The 22,522-nt window shown below is 34.8% G+C and overlaps 1 protein-coding gene across 5 annotated transcripts in view; it reads left to right on the top strand.

The window, feature by feature from the left end:
- The window catches only part of Ten-a (tenascin accessory), a 458,238-nt gene extending 443,355 nt beyond the window's left edge, over positions 1-14,883 (top strand). For 3 of the 5 annotated variants that reach the window (XM_067778438.1, XM_067778433.1, XM_067778437.1), the window contains one exon: positions 1,492-14,883. In XM_067778438.1, the coding sequence (XP_067634539.1) occupies positions 1,492-5,405 (3,914 nt within the window). In that variant the 3' untranslated portion in view covers positions 5,406-14,883. The remainder of the gene's footprint in view (positions 1-1,491) is intronic. The other 2 variants (XM_067778436.1, XM_067778434.1) reach the window with 2 other exon arrangements.
- The last annotated feature ends 7,639 nt before the right edge of the window (positions 14,884-22,522 follow it).

The following is a 22,522-nucleotide window of genomic DNA, read 5'->3' as shown; positions in this document are numbered from 1 at the left end:
ACGGAGTCTTACGTGCCGTTTAGGATGCATATTAAACCCATCGGCTCCTAAGGTCTAGAGAGCCAAAACTTTGACGTGGATATTTTTCAAATGTGTTTGTAAAAGCACTGCACTTTGTGACTTTCTCTTTGTTGTTTTTATTCTGATGCTATAAAACGCCACACCTTCAATGTATGGATCACTGATGATAAAATGTTATAGGTTTAGTCGGCTTTAGGGTCTTTGAAGTACCTGAAAACCAAAAGTGCTACGTATTTTGTAGCGTATCACTAAAAAAAGTTAGAAATGCCCCCCTCCCCCTCCCAGGCCCGAATATTGCCACTTAATGAGGAATTCAAAAATTTGAAAAAAAACAAACAATTTTCAGTACAATGTGAAATATTGAAAAAAGGCTTCTTCATGTTTAATGAAAATTAAATAATAAATTATGTTTGGTCCAGTTCTCAAAATTTTAAGTCCTTGTATAAGATGAGATAGACGCACTTATAGTATATATAGTATACCGAAATGATCAGCATGATGAGGAGAGTAGATTAAGCCATGTCCCTCTGTCCGATTGTCCGTCTATCACTTTGAACGCAAACCAATCCTTTAATTTTTGAGATATCTCTGTGAATTTTGTGAGCGCGTATATTTGGGTATCTGCTTAGTTATATCTCGGAACCAACCGGACCGGACCACTATATCATGTATCTTTAATACAACCCATTGTTGAGATAAGGGTGTTTCGTAATTTCTTTCTCATTTAACCAGCTAAATAAAATAAATAAATGTAAGGCGCGATAACCTCCGAAGAGATCTAAGGCCGAGCTTCTCTTCCAATTTGCGTCGTGCTCCTCTTGATTTTCCCTACAAATTGGCCGGACGGGACCTACATGCTTTATGCCGACTCCGAACGGCATCTGCAATGCAGATGAGTTTTCACTGAGAGCTTTTCATGGCAGAAATACACCCGGAGCGCTTGCCAAACACTGCCGAGGGGCGACCCCGCTTAGAAAAATTGTCTTCTAATTGAAAAACCTTATTTCTAAAATTTTGATGTTGCTTTGCCCGGGAGTTGAACCCAGGGCATACGGTGTGATAGGCGGAGCACGCTACCATCACACCACGGTGACCGCCAATACATAACTGTCTGAAAAAACCGTCAAGATCGGTTAAGTTTATAATATATATCCCATACAGCTGATTGTAAAGATTTAAGGAATTTTTTCAAATTTCATCAGATTATTGCCCAGCTCTATTTATGAAACGTAAGAGGGTACATTAACTAATCTGACTGAAAATTCGGAATCAGCGCCCCGAAATGCATATTGGTACATGGATTTAGGCACCAATTTTTTAGAAAATTTGTCATGTACATATTTCCAACAAAATCGCGAGGTCTTGTTAAGCGAAATTAAATAATTTGACAAATCTTTAAGTGCATTAGTTTTGTACTTTTCTAATATTAAAATTAATGTTTATATTTATATTTTTTATTTTTTATTTCAGGGTCACTTCATGTACTGGCTCTTGAACATTACCTACCATCGCACGATGAGAATGGTGAATTCCACATACCTTTTCCACCATCAAGCGAAATTTATGTTTTTAACCGTTATGGACAGCATGTCGCTACAAAAGATCTGACATCGGGCAAGACGCGATATAGCTTCTTGTACTCAAAGAATACTTCATTTGGTAGACTCTCCACGGTTACTGATGCTTCGGGCAACAAAATTCAATTCCTTCGTGATTACAGTAATGTCGTTAGCTCAATTGAAAATACGCAGGATCACAAATCTGAGATACAAATAAATGGAATTGGTATTATGACAAAACTGAGCGAGAAGGGTCGTCAGGAAATCGAGCTGGATTATGACAGTAACACGGGTCTGCTAATGTCACGCTCCTCCGGTGGCGAAACTTACATTTATCAATATGACGAATTTGGGCGTGTTACCGGAACAATCTTGCCTAGTGGGGAAATCGTACGCATCACTTCACAGCTGGCTGACAATAAAGGACTCACTGTGTATGTGCACGCTTCTGTTGAATCACTTTTCTCACGCGAACGTGGTGAAACAAATCAACTATTGGTACTGGGTGGTGTGCGCTCCACTTTCATGAAGAAGGGACGCGAAAATTCGGACGCAGAAATAAAACCAAACAATACCCTGGTCATACACAGTGCCAATGGTGTAGTGGTTGAGTCTTCAGCTGTTGCCCGACATCCTCTACTCGAAGCTGCCTTGCCGGTGGAAGCTGAAATGTTAGCAATGTGGTCGCATCAAAGCGTGACCATGGGCGAGAGTCTGACAAACAATATGTACTCGGTGTACAATTTGGTTGGTGATGTGCGCAATCCGCAGCAAACATTAAATCGTGAAATTTGGGTGAATCAGTCGCGCGTCATTGGTGTTGAGTATGATCAATTTACAAACCGTGAGACGTTTTACGATATGAACCGTACACCAATACTCATCGTGGCATACGATCAATCCGGTTTAGCAAAATCATATTATCCAACTAATGGCTTTCCTGTGAACATCACCTACGATCGCTTCAATCGTGTTGAGGGTTGGGCTTGGGGCCCTGCCGAACTTAAATATTCATACGATCGACACGGGTTACTATCCGAAATTACCTCACAGCAAGATGGTATAATATCATTCGTTTATAATGATTGGAATTTGGTATCTGAAATCGGTTTAGCGAGTCAACGAAAGTTTGTGCTTCAATATGATGACTCAGGTGGTTTGAGATATGTGCTAATGCCATCTGGTACGAAACACTCTTTCAGCATGCAAACCTCTATTGGCTTTATTCGGTGCACATATACACCACCGGGTAGCACACGTGCGTATCTACAACACTACAGTCACTCTGGTGCTTTGCTGCAAACCATATTCCCGGGAGATGGTGCACGTATTGTGTATCGCTACAATTCAGGTGGACAACTAGCTGAGATCGTGCACGGCGATGGAAAGAGTGAGTTTCTATACAATGATGCAACTGGCATGCCCAGCACTGTGTCGCACACTGAGCGCGAGCTGGAGTACCGCTGGGACTTTGAATACACCGGTGGCTTGCTAAGTGAGGAACGAATAGATTATGTGGCAAAGACGGGATTGAGCAATGCTAAATTCACATATGAGTATGACACAGATTTTCGGGTTATCTCAATTCAAGGACGCATTGGTGGGCAGAACTTGCCATCACAAACTTTTGCTTACAACCAGCGCACAGGTCAACCAAGCCTCATAGGTCAATTTAAAATAATGCATCCGATGCTGAACCAAACACAAATTTATGATGGCACTGCAATTTTCACGCGCACCGTAGATGGGCGTTTCATGACACAAAAAGTAACACTCTCTATTCACCGCCTCGAAGTATTCCGCATGGAATTCTCATTCGGTATGCATGGCCGCATTACACAGACTCGTACCTATACGCGCAATATGGCCGTCAATACTTATACAAATGTCAAGAACTACACTTGGGACTGTGATGGCCAACTAATTGGTGTCGAGGCACAGGAACCATGGGGCTTCCGTTATGATGATAATGGAAATTTGCTCTCTTTGACATATCGTGGCAATACAATTCCTATGGAATACAATGCACAGGATCGCATAGTTAAATTTGGTGAGGGTCAATACAAGTATGATACGCGTGGACTTGTAGCACAAAATGCCCGAGAGGAACGCTTCCACTATAACACTCAAGGCTTGTTGGTACGCGCCACAAAACGTGGACGCTTCGATGTACGTTATTACTACGATCATATGAAACGACTAACCACGCGTAAGGATAATTTTGGCAATGTAACGCAATTCTTCTATACCAACCAACAGCGACCTTACCAAGTTTCTCAAATATATTCGCCGCGCGACGGAAAGTTAATGTCGCTTACCTACGATGATGTTGGGCATTTGATCTATGCTCAGGTTTATCGTCACAAATATTATGTTGCCACTGATCAAAGCGGTACACCGATCATGATCTTCAATCAATACGGGGAAGATATCAGAGAAATAATGCGCTCGCCTTTTGGTCATATTGTTTACGACTCAAATCCATATCTGTTTCTACCAATAGATTTTTGTGGTGGTATTTTGGATCCAGTGACCGCACTTGTCCATATGGGTGATGGTAGAGTTTATGATCCGCTAATCGGTCAATGGATGTCTCCTAATTGGGAAGACGTGTCCAATCGTATAATAACACCTACAAAGGTGCATCTCTACCGATTTAATGGCAATGATCCTATAAACGTTGGTCACGATCGCAACTATCCCGCAGACTTTTCGTCGTGGATGAAGACACTTGGTTTTAGCGTTAGTAATCTTATACCGCAACTTACACGAAACCTATGGGAACAACCTTCACTGTGGGGTCGAGTAGCCCATAATCCCATTGCATTAAACATGAAACGTCCCATAGATAACGTACCTACAATGGCGGTAGAAAGTGGTTTCCTAGCGCATCTCAATGTGCGACGCATGTCCAACTTTGAGGACCTCTCCGCACCGCCTAAATCAGCGCTAAAATTTGATGTTATGGATCCTAGCCCACGCAATATTGGCTCAGATACTGAACCGCCATTTGGTAAGGGTATAGTGGTATCTCGAACCAGCGATGGTCAAGCCATTGTATCCAGTGTGCCAGCGGCAAACGCCATCTATCGTGATGTTTACACATCCGTCTTCAACCGATCAAAATTGCTGCCATTTACATTTGTTGTACATAACGGGCAGCAGGACTCATTCTTCTTTGTTAAGGAAGAGGCGTGGCGCGCGAGCGAAGACCGTCAGCAACTGAAACGTTTACAAGGTCAAGTGAATACAACCTTCCATGAAAATACGCTTGAAAATGGCAGCGGTAACAATTATTTAGATGTGAAAATTCATGGAGCTCACGCTATCATTAATTTACGCTACGGAACCACAGTGGACAAAGAGAAACAGCGACTCATGCACCATGCTAAACTAACAGCGGTGCGCAAAGCGTGGCATCGCGAAAAGGAAGCGCTGCGAAATGGACTCACAACGACCATTGAATGGAGTCAACAAGAGAGTGACGAAATATTGAAGCAAAGCTACGCCAACAACTACGAAGGCGAGTACATACACGACGTGGCGCTATATCCAGAATTAGCCGAAGATCCCAACAATATTAAATTTGTGAAGAAGAAAGGAGCGGCGGGTAGCGCGGCTGATGTGGCGAATGCACGCAAACGGCGAAGAAGAGATGTGCAAGTTATTGAAAGAGATAGAGATCTTAGTAGAGCGGAGACACCTGAAAAGGTGACAAGGTTGGATAAGCTCAGGACGCTGAAAAAGCGACAGTTGCTGCTGAGAAAACTGCACACAGACGTTGAGCGTCTGCGTAGCAGTAACAACAACAAAAGCAAATGTTAGCCACAGGTAAATTATAAGGGGGGGCATGGGAAGAAAATGAATTTGTGTTAAATTCAAAGTAAAGAGAAAAAACCAGGTTAAAAAGAAAAAAGGAAACTAAATTAGCCAAAAGAATAAATATAGAAGAGTAAAACGACGAAACTAAAAAACGAAGGGAAAAAAAGCGAGCGCAAATAAATAAATACCGTCATATATCTAGGGACTTTGTTTAAATTCCTATATCCCTCGATAAAAGTATTGTTTCTATGATCGAAAAGGCAAAACCTACGAGTGTAGACTGACAAATGTGGGTGGATATGATAATGATGATGGAACTAAAACAGATACTAAGGGGGAATTACGAAAGTAGGTAAATAAATAAGGGAACAAATGAAATTTGTTTTATATGTGTACAGTAGTGAATAAATAAATATAGATGTAAGTAAACAATAAGATAATTTATGTCATAACATTTAAGTAAAAATAAAAATATATACATATATATATACATAGGTACATAAATAAATGGGGTATTCCATCCCATTTCGACCAATTTTGAACCCGACCCCTTTAGAATTGGCTGAAAGTTTTTCTTCTTTTTCTAGCTTACGAAAGATGTTTTTCAGAAGTTTTTCAAATTTTTTCATCCAACTCAAAAAAAGTAATGAATTTTAAAAAAAAAACACCGTTTTTGTTTTCAAAATGCTATAACTTTTTCAAAAATTGACCGTTTGGGATCATTTTTTTTTTTTTAATATGTTTTTAAATGTACTTTTCGGAAAAAATTCAAAAAAATGTGTAAAGTGTTTGTTTTTTTTTGTAATTTTTCAGTTTTTCGATATTTTTCGAATTTCGCCATTTTTTTCTCATAAAAAACTTCAATCAATTCTGCAATCATCCCCACTAATCCCGGAGTGGGCCGAGAATTTTTTTTTTTTTTTTTTTCATTTAATTGAAAAAAAAAACTTTAAATTTTTTTTTGGAATTTTTTCCGAAAATTACATTTAAAAACATATTAAAAAAAAATGATTCCAAACGGTCAATTTTTGAAAAAGTTATAGCATTTTGAAAACAAAAACGGTGTTTTTTTTAAATTCATTACTTTTTTTGAGTTGGATGAAAAAATTTTAAAAACTTCTGAAAAACGTCTTTCGTAAGCTAGAAAAAGAAGAAAAACTTTCAGCCAATTCTAAAAGGGTCGTGTTCAAAATTGGTCGAAATGGGATGGAATACCCCAAATACATACAGTGTAATACATCAATAGTAAAAGGAGAAATCAAAAATTTAGATGTATAACAAATATAAACCAATTCAACAACAACAACAACAAAAACATATTAAACTGCATTTCCCATGCAATATGCTGGGGTAGAGAGCGATTTCTCTCAAATAAATAAATAAATAAATAAAAATATGTATTAGTTGGTTGCTGGCCAAATGAAGGGAAATGCAAATGCAACCGCTTGCTAAGGTACTCGAGCTTTTAGAGACTGGCATAGATTTTAGATATGCAACAAATAGGACACTGTACAACATAAACAGACAAACATAATTAAATACACACATACATACACACACGCATGCATTTATAGATGCACACAAATATAAAGATAATAGAAGAAAACTAGCTTAAGCGCATTAAAGTTGTAGGAGAAGGGAGCTTACAGAATGTGGGGAGATGTGATGATTTTAGGAGACCCATTGTAAAAATTTTCAAGTCATTTACGCTTTTTTTTATTATTATTATTATTAACAATTACAATTTGCATTATGTAGCATAAAATCATTATCTAAAAATAAAAATAATTTGTAATATAAACTAAGATAAAAAGCGATTTAGTAAGTTATAAATAATTTCTTATTGTTGCCTAAATTAACAACGCAAAATTTATTCATTCACAATTTTTGATGTAAATAATAAAAATGAATTTATTATAATGCAAATTTTGCGTGGAAAAAAAATTTATAAATAATTTTAAAATCATACGCAGGTTCGGGCGCGCTTGAAGTAGTCCTGCTTTTTAATCTACCAAAATTTGTTATTTTTTTTAGTTTAAATAAGCTTAAGGGCCGATTTAAAATTATTTGCGAATAACCATAAATAAATAAATAATATGAAACCAATAAAGCAGTATTATAAAACAATACAATATTTTATTTCATTTATTTAAACAAAACGTATAGGAACTTATATTTACTTATTTTTAAATTTATTTCCCTGTAAACAAAAAAAGTTTTAAACTTTACATGAACCGCACGAAGAGCTATGTCAATTCTGTCTGTCTTGTAACAGGGGTGTGTAATGCCTTTGCAGCATTAGACCAAGGCTTCAAGTAAATTTATTTTCATCAAAAAACAAATGATAACTTTTTACTTTTATTTGTTTTTCAATAATTTCAAAGTTAGTTTTTCGAAGGAAAATGTTTCAAAAACAAAATCAAAAAAATTTCGTTTTTGAGCTTGAGTCATTTCTTTCATATAAAATTTGATCAAAAAGCTCCAACTACGGTAAGAACCGTGATCGAAATCTATTTTTTAATCGCAATAACTCAGAAATGGCTAATCGGATTAGGGAAATGTGTGAAATTGGTCAATGTGCGATTTCACTTAAACAATAAATCAGAAACTGTCAAAATATTAGTAAAAGTTATAATAATTTATGGATCTTATGTGTACTTTTAGCCACCATTACACATATTTTCCAAATCCGATTACCCATTTCAGAGTTATTGCGACTAAAAAATAGATTTTGATCACGATCGTATAACGCGATACGGGCGCAGGATTAATTTTTGCAAACACACTGAACTTTTTTGTAGGTCGCAGCTCATGTTTGTGTTATTTGAAATAAAGTACGAGTAAATGCGTGTGCCTCTGTTATAAAATATTCAACCCTTGTTCTGTGTATAAAAAAAACTTTGAGCTGGGTGACCATATTTATGCTTTCAAAAACATCCGCCCATCACACCGTATGCCCTGGGTTGGCACCCCGTGCAAAGCAACATCAAAATTTTAGAAATAAGGTTTTTCAATTAGAAGAAAATTTTTCTAGGCGGGGTCGCACCTCGGCAGTGTTTGGCAAGCGCTCCGGGTGTATTTCAGCCATGAAGAGCTCTCAGTGCAAACTCATCTGCCTTGCAGATGCCGTTCGGAGTCGGCATAAAACATGTAGGTCCCGTCCGGTCAATTTGTAGGGAAAATCAAGAGGAGCACGACGCAAATTGGAAGAGAAGCCCGGCCTTAGATCTCTTCGGAGGTTATCGCGCCTTACATTTATTTTTTTATCTATATCCTCTTCAAAAACGCCTAAGTAAATTGCAAGATTAACTGAGGTTTGGTTCTGTTCAAAAATAAAACATCAAGCAATGTTTTAGGTCTAACCCTTATTTCTAATCCCCAAACACATGTGCAGAACTTTTGCGCTGAATCAGGTTTGGCTAACGAAAAACCTAGACAAACACGAAACGTCAAGTACTACATATGTATATTGCAAAATATTGAATTAAATTGAATTCTCATAATACGAGGTCCATTTTAAATAATGCAGATACAAATAAATACAAACTTATAAAAACGATATCCGTGTACTTTAGGCTGGGTCGAAAAAATTAGCTAAAGTCTGCCCCGAATTTTGAAGCCAATGTTAAAATTGATTTGAAAGTAATGTTGAGTTGATTCTTGCAAATACAGCCAAAATTGCGTTTTTGTTATAACTTGGTTACTTGGTACCCTAATTAAAATTTATTATGTTATTATTTTTGCCTTGGGAAGCTCTACAATTCTCTTGAATGTTCTTTTCAGCTTCGAATTCAACAACTGTAACCCTTTAAATTGTGGTTCCCTTTTCATAAGACTATGAAAAAACCATATATGTAATACTCCTATATTGCTAATAGAAAATGTTCGCAATTTGTTTTGAATTCGAAATCAAAACAAGACAGGCTATACAATTTTTGTGATTGTAGCAGCATAAGTGTGACAAGAAAAAATTCAAATTTAGGTACATTCGAGTATTGAATACAAAAACAAAAACGTTTTAAAAGTAATATATCGGGACTCTGATGTTTGGGAATGTACCTAGCCTTTTGTAGCTATATGGACAAAACGATTATTTGAAAACAGCTGCTAAGCTTAAAATTACATTCGAAAAAGTTATATAGCTCCTCGAGGCCAAATAATTACTGATAAATTTTAAAAATAGGATGTCAAATAATAACGATGCAATAAAAAACTAATCTGCCCTGCAGATGCCGTTAGGAGCCGGCATAAAACAAGTGGGTCTCGTCCCACCGAATTTGTAGGAAAAATTAAATGGAGCACGACTTAAATTGGAAAAGAAGCTCAGCATATAATCTCATCGGAGGTTATCGCGACTTGCATTTAATTATTTTTAATAAAAAACAATTTCAGTCATATTTGTAAGGATAAAAAAAATTTTAAATTTCCGAAACTCTTTCAACATAAGCTTTAAACTAAGGAGAGTCCTTTTGCAGTTTTTTTAGTTTGCTTGGAGACCAACCCAGGATATTTTCATATTCCTTTATCAAAGACTACTCTGCAGAAATCGATATTATTCTACAAAATATTACTGCGCCTCTTTTGCTCTCAGGCCAAGCAGTTCTCTTTAGCTTTTACCTCGTCTCTAAACTCGGTAACCTAGAAAATGTTAGATTTTGGGAGCTTGAAATGTCCGAAAAGAAATACTGTAACCAAGTTTGTGAAAAAAATATATAAATATCTCATTCAAATTATTGATTATGAGTTAGACTTTCAGTTTAATGGTGTTTTCAAATGTACTTAAAATATTTTTAATATTAAATGAGCTAAACACCGGTAAATAATAATTTTTATTAAATTTTTTCTTTTGTTCATTGGGGAAAAAATGAAACGAAGGAATTCTTAACTTGTATATTGCGATGGTACCGTTTCGGAAACCGCCAGCAGGTTTCACCGAGGATTGAAGTCATTGAAAGCAAAGTAAGCACAAAATTCACTTACTTTGTTCACAGCCATTATATTTGGTGACTGCTTTGCCCGGTCGGTGTAACATTTTCTGCTATAAAAACCAGCGTAATTTTTGTCAAAAATATTACTTGAAAGGTTTACACTCTAAGCCAACATTATATAAAATGCATGGAAATAGAAAAAGGAATCACCGCAATCGTACCAATACAAAAAACTTAAACAAAATATCAACATTATTTATTTGTGTTAAATGTGTAGAAATTACATAGAACAGCAGGAAACACTTGATGAGCGAGCTAAGAATAGAAAAACAAGGCCGGAGAAATCTAAAAGCAGCCCTTGCACGTTGCAGTCCTGCAAAAAAGGTTAATACCGCAATTTTTGTTTAGGTATAAATTGTAAAAAGCGTAAAAACTCCATATAAGCAGTAAAATTTACCAACAACAACAACAATAAAAAGCACGCCAAGTCTATCCTATTAAATTAATAATTAGATCAAACTCACACAATAAAAGACTAAGTATATATTAAAACAATAACAAAAATTATTAAAAAAATATATATAAATAGCCAGCTGTACATATGTATACATATACAAGCGAATATATGTTTGATTAACGGTATTCAACATATTACAACACAGAAAATTTGTGAAAAATAGATTTTAGTTTATTAGACAAAATTTATTTGTTGTCTTTAAGGTTTATTTTATTACTTTCACTTTCTATGTTTGCCGCATAGAGAGAATTGGTGGAACGAAGGGCGGTAGCGATCGCTTACGCGGAAAAGGTTACAGGTGCGGCTCGATTAAATTAATCCAAAAAACAAATTTTCAAAAATTAAATGCTTAATTTGGGCCTTCCAATTATATTTAACGGAAAGATTTTCACTGTAAGTGGGCTCTGCAAGAGTTGCATACACAAAGCATAGTCCCGATGACTTAATCCCGAAATGCAAAACAGCAAAATACATAATCTACACAACCAATCGTAGCAAAGGTACGAAGAAATTTTTATGGAACAATTTTCGCTCGTCAAATTGCGTAATTTTCTACCCTGTCGGAAAATTCAAAAGCTTCAGCATGGTTGGTATGTCTGCACTTGCCGAGATGTAAAAAGTCGTCGGAGTTTTTTCTTGTTGGGACTATGAAGTGCACCCGTATGTTATAATCTGGAAAGTCTGCCTAGGAACCATAGAAAACGTAAAATGTTTTCCAGTTTACCGTCATGGCATTTTCTATACTCAACCCCATATATATTTAAGTAGAAAATTTCTAAATGGGACAAGAATTTTGAAATTGAAATTCGACCTATTCGTTTATAAAAAGGTCTTAACTGAACAGTTTTCTTAACAAGGACGTATCTCAGCGAGAGCTTTAATAAAGTCATATCTCACGATGCCGGTTATTAAGGTGGTAACTGAAAAAATTAATTTCTTTACAGAAGAGATGTAAACATAATCTAGGTTAGTTGGTTTCCACAATTCGTTAACTACTTAAGTAAAACGGTTAACAATTGCTTTTGTTTTATCGGCCTTTTGGTTAAGGATTCAAGGTTAGATTCGAGAGTCGAAAAAAACAATAATTATAATTATCATTAAAAAAAATTATTGTTCTGGCCTTGAGCTCGATTCGAACCTTAAAACGGTTTACCATACTGCATCAGACATTTGAATCAATATTAAACCTTAAATTAATAAGTTTTTTGCGATTTGCGAAAAGTAAGTAATACTTTAAGTTAAATCTACATAATTTTTTACAATTCTTTGTTTCAGTTACAACCACTTAAATGGCTTCCTGAGATACGACTCGTTAAGAACACTTTTCAGCTACGAACTTTTTAAGTCGAATTTTAAATAATAACACAACAATTTTAAGTATAAAATATATATTTTGTATTAAACTTTTGGCGCTAAATCCAGTACGAGATCTCTGAGTGTTATATATTTGGCCTAAAAAACGTGGAATTTTTCCTAGATTCACTACGCTGAGAGAATTGCCCTTATGTTTCCACAAGACAAGTGATACGTTCATGCATTTTACGACTCGATCGCGGAATCTCATATTTCATATGTGTAACTCGCTTAAATTTTGAAATAAAAACGTAAAATTATTACAATTTTTTTTTCATTTTGTTTAAAAGAACACGTTTTGATTTGAGTGCCTGCGAGTGTGAGAAGATAATTTCTTTCTATTAAATTCAGCTCTTTGGTAGGTTTAAATTTTTTTGAATTTTTTTTGGTTGTTTATTTTCAACTGAATCGGATTACGGGAAAATAAAACATTTATGTATGTAGTTTACCGCCCGTCTAAATTTGTTCCCCTTAGCTTGTCTGCATTTTTTTGAGTTTTCTTTTTTATCTAGTAATAATCTAACAAAATATTCAAGCACAAACAGGCATAAAGTTTTGTTTGGTTGCACGAGTATATGCGGAAAATTTTTGTGATACAATTACATAACATAAACATAAAAAATTTAAAATATTTAAGGCTTTACTTGTTGAAATAAAGCGCTTTAATAAAATCTCCCTTAACACTGATTGGAGTTCCATTAAACGCTGTGTGATTCTTAATTTTTAGGAAATATATATATAGTTTAAGCACAAATATGTAGGTGATTGTGAGCAACAAAATAATTTTTTAACATATTTGCTCTTTCTTTTTATACATTGCAGAACTTGAATCATAATTAAAAATAAAAAGCTTATAACTTAATTTGTGTTAATAAAAAATTATTCATTATCAATATTTGCTAGCTGTGGTAAGACAAAAAAAATATACATAACAAATAAAAAAAAACTATTACATAAACGCACATTGACGTGAACTAAATGGTGAATGAATTTAGCATTGCGTGGATTCAGCATATTTTTTTAATGGCGTTTTATATATATAAATAACCAAATGCAGTACATTACAAATGTAAATTAGATAATATAATTTTTTTTTTTTGTAATTAAAAAACCAAACTAGAATTAAAACCAATTAAGTTTAGAGAAGTACATTGCTAAAAAACATATTTATGCAGACCTACCAAGTCTTCATGAAGACTTATTGATTTAGCCATTTTTTTTTTCTCATTTTCACAATTTGATAATAATTGGCAACCCGATCCAATAATTGATAAAGAGCAGGAGTCAGTTACCTATAAATTTAACGAAAAACTGAAAACACAAAAAAAGTGAAAAAAATACCATTAAACCATGTGCATGAAGCAAATATGAAGAAACCAGCGCACAGCAGGAGGCGATGCTCAAAACCAGATTAACTTGAAAACACCAAGCAAAATATCGAAGGCATTAGAACATTTGAAGCCAAAATTGATAATGAAGGGCGCAACAACAACGGTATAGCTCAATGAAGAATTAAATCAAGCCTAGAAGCTTTATGCTTATTCAAAATGTAAATATTTCTATGAATAAGAAATATTAGTTTATATTGAAATATAAACATATACATATATATCTACACATACATACAAACATATATATAAACTAACTAGTTATTGTACTAAAAAGAAGAACTAAGTTAAAAACCAAATGAAAATTAAAAAAAAATAGGGAATCAAATTTAAAATATATTGTAATAAATATCATAAATAAATAATTAATTACATGATGAGTGTGCACCTCGAATTGGGTACCGCGTGTGGGGCGAAGTATTCATTATTAGTTATAAGTAACTGAAAACTAAGCAAAAAAAAAACAAACAAAAAATAATAAAATTAATTGTAAAAATGATTAGCAACAACAAGAATTTATAACTATTACAACAAAGTAAAAACAAAAATATTTTAGGTAAAATAAATATAATTTAAATAATAAATCTAAGAAATGCATAAATATTTCTAACCAAAAAAGTGGGAGGACATAAAGTATGAAATAAGTAGACTTTAATTGAAATAAGCAACGCTACAAAAATATTCAGATCTATGTACGAATGTATGCATTTAGGCATTCATATAACTAAACAATAGCAATTTGGTTTTGTTTCCTAATAACCATTCTCTGCTTAAACTTAAAAATGTTTACGTACTTTTGTTAAAATTATGTGCAAATCCAGCCAAATTTCAAAACAATATTTTCCAATTTGTAAAGAAGTAGACAAATAATAAATAATTTCTCTATTGCATTAAAGTGTTGAGGGGGTATATAACTCTTATGCAAAAACAACAAAAAAAAACGAATACATACACAGCAATATATGTATCTATGTTTACCTTATACTAAATAGTAAAGCATAAATAAAGAAAGACAAATTATAATTAAATGTTTGTATGTAAAATAAAAACCCAACGTCTTGCAGGCAAACATTTTCATTTTTTCGTAATTTGAATAATGTTTGTTTTTTAATTAATACAATAAATTATAAATAAACTAATAACAATAAATTTAAAATTTCATTATTATTTAAAATGATGAATTTTAAGTAAAAGCGGTTATGAAAAGAAAACAGATTACACTGAGGATATCAAGGGTCTATAAACATAAATAAATGATATGAATAAAATTTTAAAAAATAAATAAAACAAATACAAATAATGTATGAAAAAGCACAAGTTTTTTTATTTCGGGTGGGCTTGGAAGGTCACATATCATCCGTCTGATGTCACCCTTATACGTTTCATTATTCAAGTTTAAACGTACTATAGTCGGAGACTAAAACAATTGAAATATGTTAGTCTTCGAAGCAAACAACGAAATCCGTCAACTTTTCGCGTAAACAATGAAATCTTAGCCTTACATGGGAATTTAAAACTCGCTAGTTTCGTTGGTTATGGCGATGCATATACTAATACATATATGCATATATGTATATGTACCAATCCACATACTACGTATTCACATACACTCCAATACTTGCTTTGGTAGAATTTATAAAGTAGCTTCCCAGCCAATTGCATAAAGCGATCGAAAGTTGCAAACCTCGTACGCCACACTTAGCGGGATTGTATTTAAACATTTGTAAGGGTTCAAGTTTCAGGCTCAATGAAAATTTACTTAAAAATCGATACCATCAATACACATTCCTTGTGTAGAACTGCCAAATATCTGTAAATATTTGCCTCATCACCTTTGGTTGCATTTTAATAGAATATTAAGCTTTAATGAAAATTTTAAGTCTCTTGCTCAGCAGAAAGTTATTTTAAAACCGATCTCAAGACTCCCTATATCGTTTGAATTTTTATTATTCAAATTTCCGAGCTCAAGCCCACGCATAAATAAAAAACCAAATATTTTGTATGTTTCAATAAATATATTCGTTTATAGTTGATCAGGCACAGCCAACAGTTCCGGAAAACGACCTCAGATTGAGGTCGAAATATCGATCAACTATAAACAAATATATTTATTGAAACATATAAAATATTTGGTTTTTTATTTATGCGTGGCCTTGAGCTCGGAAATTTGAATAACTTAAATATTGAAGGGCGAAAACCAACAAATAAAAGTTTGAATATTTTAGTTATTTTGAACCGTGTGCCTCCTAGCGGTTTTTTGTTTTATTGCATTTTGTACCGCAGCAATCTGATCTAGTTTTTATACTCAGCTGAGCTGAGCTCACAAAGTATATTAACTTTGTTCGCATAACGGTAATCCGTAACGGCATAAACTAATCGAGATAGATATAGACTTCTATATATATATAAATGATCTGAGCGAAAAAAGAAATTCATTTAACTTTTTCTATGTTTGTGTGAAGATTATAACTCTCACTCGAGAATAATTGATGTTTCGGACTCGCTCTATACCATGAAAAAAACGGTTCCATCTTCTCTTAATAATTAAAAAATTATATGTATACTTTTAATCTATTGTATTTGTGAATCTATATTTCTCAGCTGACGAGTTTCTCTGTAGCTGTGCAGTTTTAGATCTCGGCGTTTAAGAACCCACTGCCTCTCAAAGACTCGGTAACAAAAAAAATATAATTACAAATAAAACATAAATAAGAATTAGAATAAAAAAAAATAATGTATTGTAACGAATTTACTGCAATTCCCCTTATTTGCAAACTTCTGCTAACGTTCAAATCACTAAACTGTTGAATAAATAACTCCACTATTCAATAATGCAAAATTACCTTTATTAAAACACTACTATTGCTCGCCATATAGCGTCTTAAATCAAACTGAGTGTCGTGCCTCAACTGCTGCTGCCTTCCATACTCTGTGATTTCTCGCTCGCATACTTCTAGGCGCTTCCAGAATTTCCTTAGTTACTGCTACAAAATTATAACTACAGATGCATGTGTATAGCTTCTCATATGCGCGTATATATGTGAGTGACACTTCCACAAATATAATTGCCTACTTTTGGGAGCATCTCAGATAAGATATATGCATGTGTTTGTGCGTCTCTTCTCCGCTGCGTGTACGTACATATGTGTAGGCATAATTATTGATTGGTTTATGTAGATACAAGTGACTGCCTGCTTTATTCTTGTTGTGGCTTCATTTACTTAGCATCAGACTAGTGATGTGAGTATCACTTAGTGTCACTAATATTCGTCACAGTATTAAAAAAAAAAAAAAAAAAAAAGGATTAGCATGGTTTCATCGGCCCACTTGAGGGCAGTGCACTGCCACAACCTCCGAGAGCAAAAAAAAAATTAATGTAAAAACAAGTAAGGAAGGCTAAGTTCGGTTGTAACCGAACATTACATACTCAGCTGAGAGCTATGGAGACAAAATAAGGGAAAATCACCATGTAGGAAAATGAACCTATGGTAACCCCGGATTGTGTTTGTATGATATGTGTATCAAATGGAAGGTATTAAAGATTATTTTAAGAGGGAGTAGGCCATAGTTATATGGGTGGACGCCATTTAGGGATATCGCCATAAAGGTGAACCAGGGCTGACTCTAGAATTTGTTTGTACGGTATGGGTATCAAATGAAGGGTGTTAATGAGTATTTTAAAAGGACGTGTGCTTAGTTCTATAGGTGGACGCCTTTTCGAGATATCGCCATAAAGGTGGACCAGGGTGACTCTAGAATGTGTTTGTACGATATGGGTATCAAATGAAGGGTGTTAATGAGTATTTTAAAAGGGAGTGGGGCTTAGTTATATAGGTGGACGCCTTTTCGAGATATCGCCATAAAGGTGGACAAGGGTGACTCTATAATTTGTTTGTACGATATGGGTATCAAATGAAGGGTGTTAATGAGTATTTTAAAAGGGAGTGCGCCTTAGTTCTACACGTGGACGCCTTTTCGAGATTTCGCCATAAAGGTGCACCAGGTGATTCCAGAATTTGTTTGTACGATATGGGTATCAAATTAAAGGTGTTAATGAGTATTTTAAAAGGGCGTGAGCCTTAGTTCTATAGGAGAACGCCTTTACGAGATAAAGCCATAAAGGTGGACAAGGGTGACTCTACAATTTGTTTGTACGATATGGGTATCAAATGAAGGGTGTTAATGAGAATTTTAAAAGCGAGTGGGCCTTAGTTCTACACGTGGACGCCTTTTCGAGATTTCGCCATAAAGGTGCACCAGGGGTGACTCCAGAATTTGTTGGTACGATATGGGTATCAAATGAAAGGTGTTAATGAGTATTTTAAAAGGGCGTGGGCGTTATTTCTATAGGTGGGCGTCTTTTCGAGATATAGCCTTAAAGGTGGACCAGGGGTGACTCTAGAATTTATTTGTACGACAGGGGTATCAAATGAAAGGTGCTAATGAATATTTTAAAAGGGAGTAGGCCTTAGTTCTATAGGTGGACGCCTTTTCAAGATATCGCCGTAAAGGTGGACCAGGGGTGACTTTAGAATTTGTCTGCACGATATGGCTATCAAATGAAAGGTATTAATGAGTATTTTAAAAGGGCGTGGGCCTTAATTCTATAGGTGGGCGCCTTTTCGAGATATCGCCTTAAAGATGGACCAGGGGTGACTATAGAATTTGTTTGTACGACAGGGGTATCAAATGAAAGGTGCTAATGAGTATTTTAAAAGGGAGTGGGCCTTAGTTCTATAAGTGGACGCCTTTACGAGATATCGCCATAAAGGTGGACCAGCGGTGACTTTATAATTTGTTTGTACGATATGGGTATCAAATTAAAGGTGTTAATGAGTATTTTAAAAGAGCGTGGGCCTTAGTTCTATAGGTGGACGACTTTTCGAGATATCGCCATAAACGTAGACCAGGGCTGACTCTAGAATTTTTTTGTACGATATAGGTATCAAATGAAAGGTGTTGATGAATATTTTAAAAGGGAGTGGTGGTAGTTGAATATGTGATTGCGTTTTCGAGATATTGACCAAAATGTGGACCAGGGTGACCCAGAACATCATCTGTCGGGTACCGCTAATTTTTTTATATATGTAATACCACGGACAGTATTCCTGCCATGATTCCAAGGGCTTTTGATTTCGCCCTGCAAACATTTTTCATTTTTCTACTTAATATGGTAGGTGTCACACCCATTTTGAAAATTTTTTTTATAAAGTTATATTTTGCGTCAATAAACCAATCCAATTACCATGTTTCATCCCTTTTTTCGTTTTTGGTACATAATTGTGGCATTTTTTTCATTTTTCGTAACTTTCGATATCGAAAAAGTGGGCGTGGTCATAGCCGGATTTCGGCCATTTTTTACACCAATACAAAGTGAGTTCAGGTAAATACGTGAACTGAGTTTAGTAAAGAAATATCGATTTTTGCTCAAGTTATCGTGTTAACGGCCTAGCGGAAGGACAGACGGTCGACTGTTTATAAAAACTGGGCGTGGCTTCAACCGATTTCGCCCTTTTTCACAAAAAACAGTTATCGTCTTTGAATCTAAGCCCCTACCAAATTTCACAAGGATTTGTAAATTTTTGTTCGACTTATGGCATAAAAAGTATCCAAGACAAATTAAATGAAAAAGGGCGGAGCCACGTCCATTTTGAAATTTTATTTTATTTGTGTATTTTGTTGCACCATATCATTACTGAAGTCGAATATAGACATAATGTACTTATAACTGTAAGGATATTAAATCTTTTGTTAAAATTTAACTTAAAACAATTTTTTTTTAAAGTTTGCGTGGTCGTTCTCCGATTTTGCTAATTTTTATTAAGCATACATATAGTAATAGGAGTAACGTTCCTGCCAAATTTCATCATGATATCTTCAACGACAGCCAAATTACAGCTTGCAAAACTTTTAAATTACCTTCTTTTAAAAATGGGCGGTGCCACGCCCGTTGCTCAAAATTTTACTAATTTTCTATTCTGCGTCATAAGTTCAACTCACCTACCAAGTTTCATCGCTTTATCCATCTTTGGTAATGAATTATCGCACTCGAAAAAGTGGGCGTGGTTATAGTCCGATATCGTTCATTTTTCAAAGCTATCTGAGATGAGTGCCCAGGAATCTACGTACCAAATTTCATCAAAATACCTCATAATTTACTCAATTTATCGTGTTAACGGACAGACGGACGGACGGACGGACATAGCTCAATCAAATTTTTTTTCGATACTAATGATTTTGATACATGGAAGTCTATATCTATCTCGATTCCTTTATACCTGTACAACCAACCGTTATTCATATTTCACGCGCCTAACGCTTTTATTTAATTGTCTGATCAACGCCCTAGATTGGTGAGGAGTGTGATGACTAGTACCTAGGACCTACTTAATTATTTTCTAGCTTTTAGTATTATTATTACTTCTTGTAAGTATTGTTTTCAATAAAACCGTTTAACTTAAAATTTTTTTAAAATTATTTTATTTTGTAAATAAATTTGTGGACAAACATACATTATATAAATATAAAGTAAATTTATTGGGAGTACCACTACTGCGAGCTGCAGCCTCACACAGCTGCGTGTGTCCAATCAACTTCATTTACAAAATTTATTTAGGACTAACGCAAGTTACTTTCTCAGTAAGTCGTGGATAGGTCGCTCGTAAACTAAATTAATAGCTTGCGAGACTGGAAGTCAACGTGTGAGAAGCAAATGAATTTCATAATTTTGCTTCCCGTAACCTATTTGACATCTGCCGCCTACATTTACAGTATTTTCCATTCTAAAACTTTCACAGCTACAGATTCTAGTAAAATAATCCTAAAAGTATTTAGTTTACATGGCGGTGTGTATATTAGTACGGTGTTTCTGGATCTAAATTATCGATGCTAGTCATAAATTTTGAGCATCATTCCTCATACAGCGATCACTTGCCAAGTCGTACCATAAATCACCCTAAAAGCGCACATGAAACCGCTATATTTGGCACACCACAACTTATAAACAGAAATAAAGATAATGAGAACAGCAAAAGGCTATTGACTTTGTTGGTCTTTATACAAAAACCAATTCATTATAATAAAATTAACATTATCCAATAAAAATTCATAGCAATTCCATAAAGAATATACCCAACAAAAAAATTTAAAAGCGAATATACAAATGCGTAAGGCTGATAAATCTTATAATATCAAAATTATCACTTTATGTTAAGTGTTATAAAAAGATCTTGCAAACCTTACTTTACAGCTCGTAACTTACTTAATTTGCGCGTAACCGTTTAAGCGTTTGTGGTCGTCCAACAAGGCGCGCCATTAGCTTCTTCGTTGGGCTTACTTGCTCCAAAAGGGAACACCAAGGTAAACCAAATCGCTTTCCATCTGGTCCTTCAAGCGGAGTGAGGCCACCATCTTTATATACCTCCATGTGTATGTTCCAATAATATACTTCCTTAACCGGAGCATCATCTTTCATTCGCATAACATGGCGTAGCCGCTGCGTTTTAACGCACTCGACTATGTAGATGTCTGCGCTAAGCTCGTACAACTCATTTTTAATTTTTATCGGGACTCCTCGTCGCCAACGGGCATAGGTACGTAAATCTTTAAGGCTGCCACGCGGAGAGTGACTTGCACAGAATTTCTGGGAACTCATGGAACAAAAATGTTTTTTGGGTATTAACTTTTCACTTTATTAAAGACTAAACTCATAACGCCTATGAACAAAAGAGAGGAGGAATGACTGAAGTGCAAAATTAAGTGGAACACTGCAGAGTGCCATTGTCTTCTTTTTGATAATCTGTGTGAAAATTGTTTAGCAAATATCTGTGTCCCCTGAAAGTTTATCCATATGAAAGATGTATGTCTTGCGGCTTGTGTGCGTTTGCGGTGGTGCTAAAATAACCATAATATCTGCTTTGCTGTTACATAAATTAAATGACCAAAAAATTATATCTAACGACACTTTTCGTCTGCCATTAAAAATAAAAATGATAAGTGACAGCAGCAGCACAACATATTGGCATTTGGGCAAGCAAGCGTTGGATGGTTTAAGGAAGCATTAAATTCATAATTTAATATAAGTTAAATGGAGTTTACGATTAAACGTTGCTCAGCTTTCCACTTTTATTCGCGGTGGATTTCATCTGTTCATACGTAACAGTATGACACGCTTGCCAGTTTGGTACATTGGACCTAAAAATTTTGCTTTTTTTTGGTTTGGTAATTGGTCCCTTTTCTTAAGCTTTGGTTCTTTCTTTTTAAGCCAGCAAACGACAATTTACATGAATGATACTCCCCAACAACTTAAAGATGTGTCTTTATCGCTAAAATCACGAAGATATGAACTCGAGCTTTTTTTGTATGCGGGATCCTTGTTTGAAAAAAGCGAAATTTCTCCTAAAAAAGTGTTTCTGCTCGCCAGTGAACATCCTAACACAGTGTCGCAAAAAAGGCAAACGTTAAAATACGTGCGAAATCATATTATTTTCGATTGGATCACGATGATCTAAAAATTACTGCATGCAAGATTTTTTCATTACAATCCCCAAATCATGAGTTACCGACAGAAACCCGTACCTTTGGACTCTTGCGTGCCCATAACTTTGTTCTCTATAACCCGATATTAAGTTTCTCCTTGGATCGTGTATATATATAAATTTTCGCAATGAACAAATTTTTATCCCTCTTTCGGGTTTCGTAAACTTTCGTACTATATCTGCGCACCCTGTATTGCATCAAAACTGATAATTATTTATAATTAATTGTGAGTTTTTTGCCCGTAACTCAAGATTTTGGGGGTGTCCGAAGAAAATCGTGTATGCAGTCGTTCTTAGATTTTCAAGATCTACTAGAAAAATTGTATGACTTCCCAGATATTTTTTGGTGTCACACAGTGTAATCTTAAGTTTGTATGTAAGTATGTAAGTTAAAATA

This window comes from Eurosta solidaginis, chromosome 4 (genome assembly GCF_040869045.1).
Source record: "Eurosta solidaginis isolate ZX-2024a chromosome 4, ASM4086904v1, whole genome shotgun sequence".
Taxonomy (NCBI): domain Eukaryota; kingdom Metazoa; phylum Arthropoda; class Insecta; order Diptera; family Tephritidae; genus Eurosta; species Eurosta solidaginis.
The sequence above is the reverse complement of the archived record's forward strand: the minus strand, read 5'-3'. Positions and strand labels throughout refer to the sequence as shown.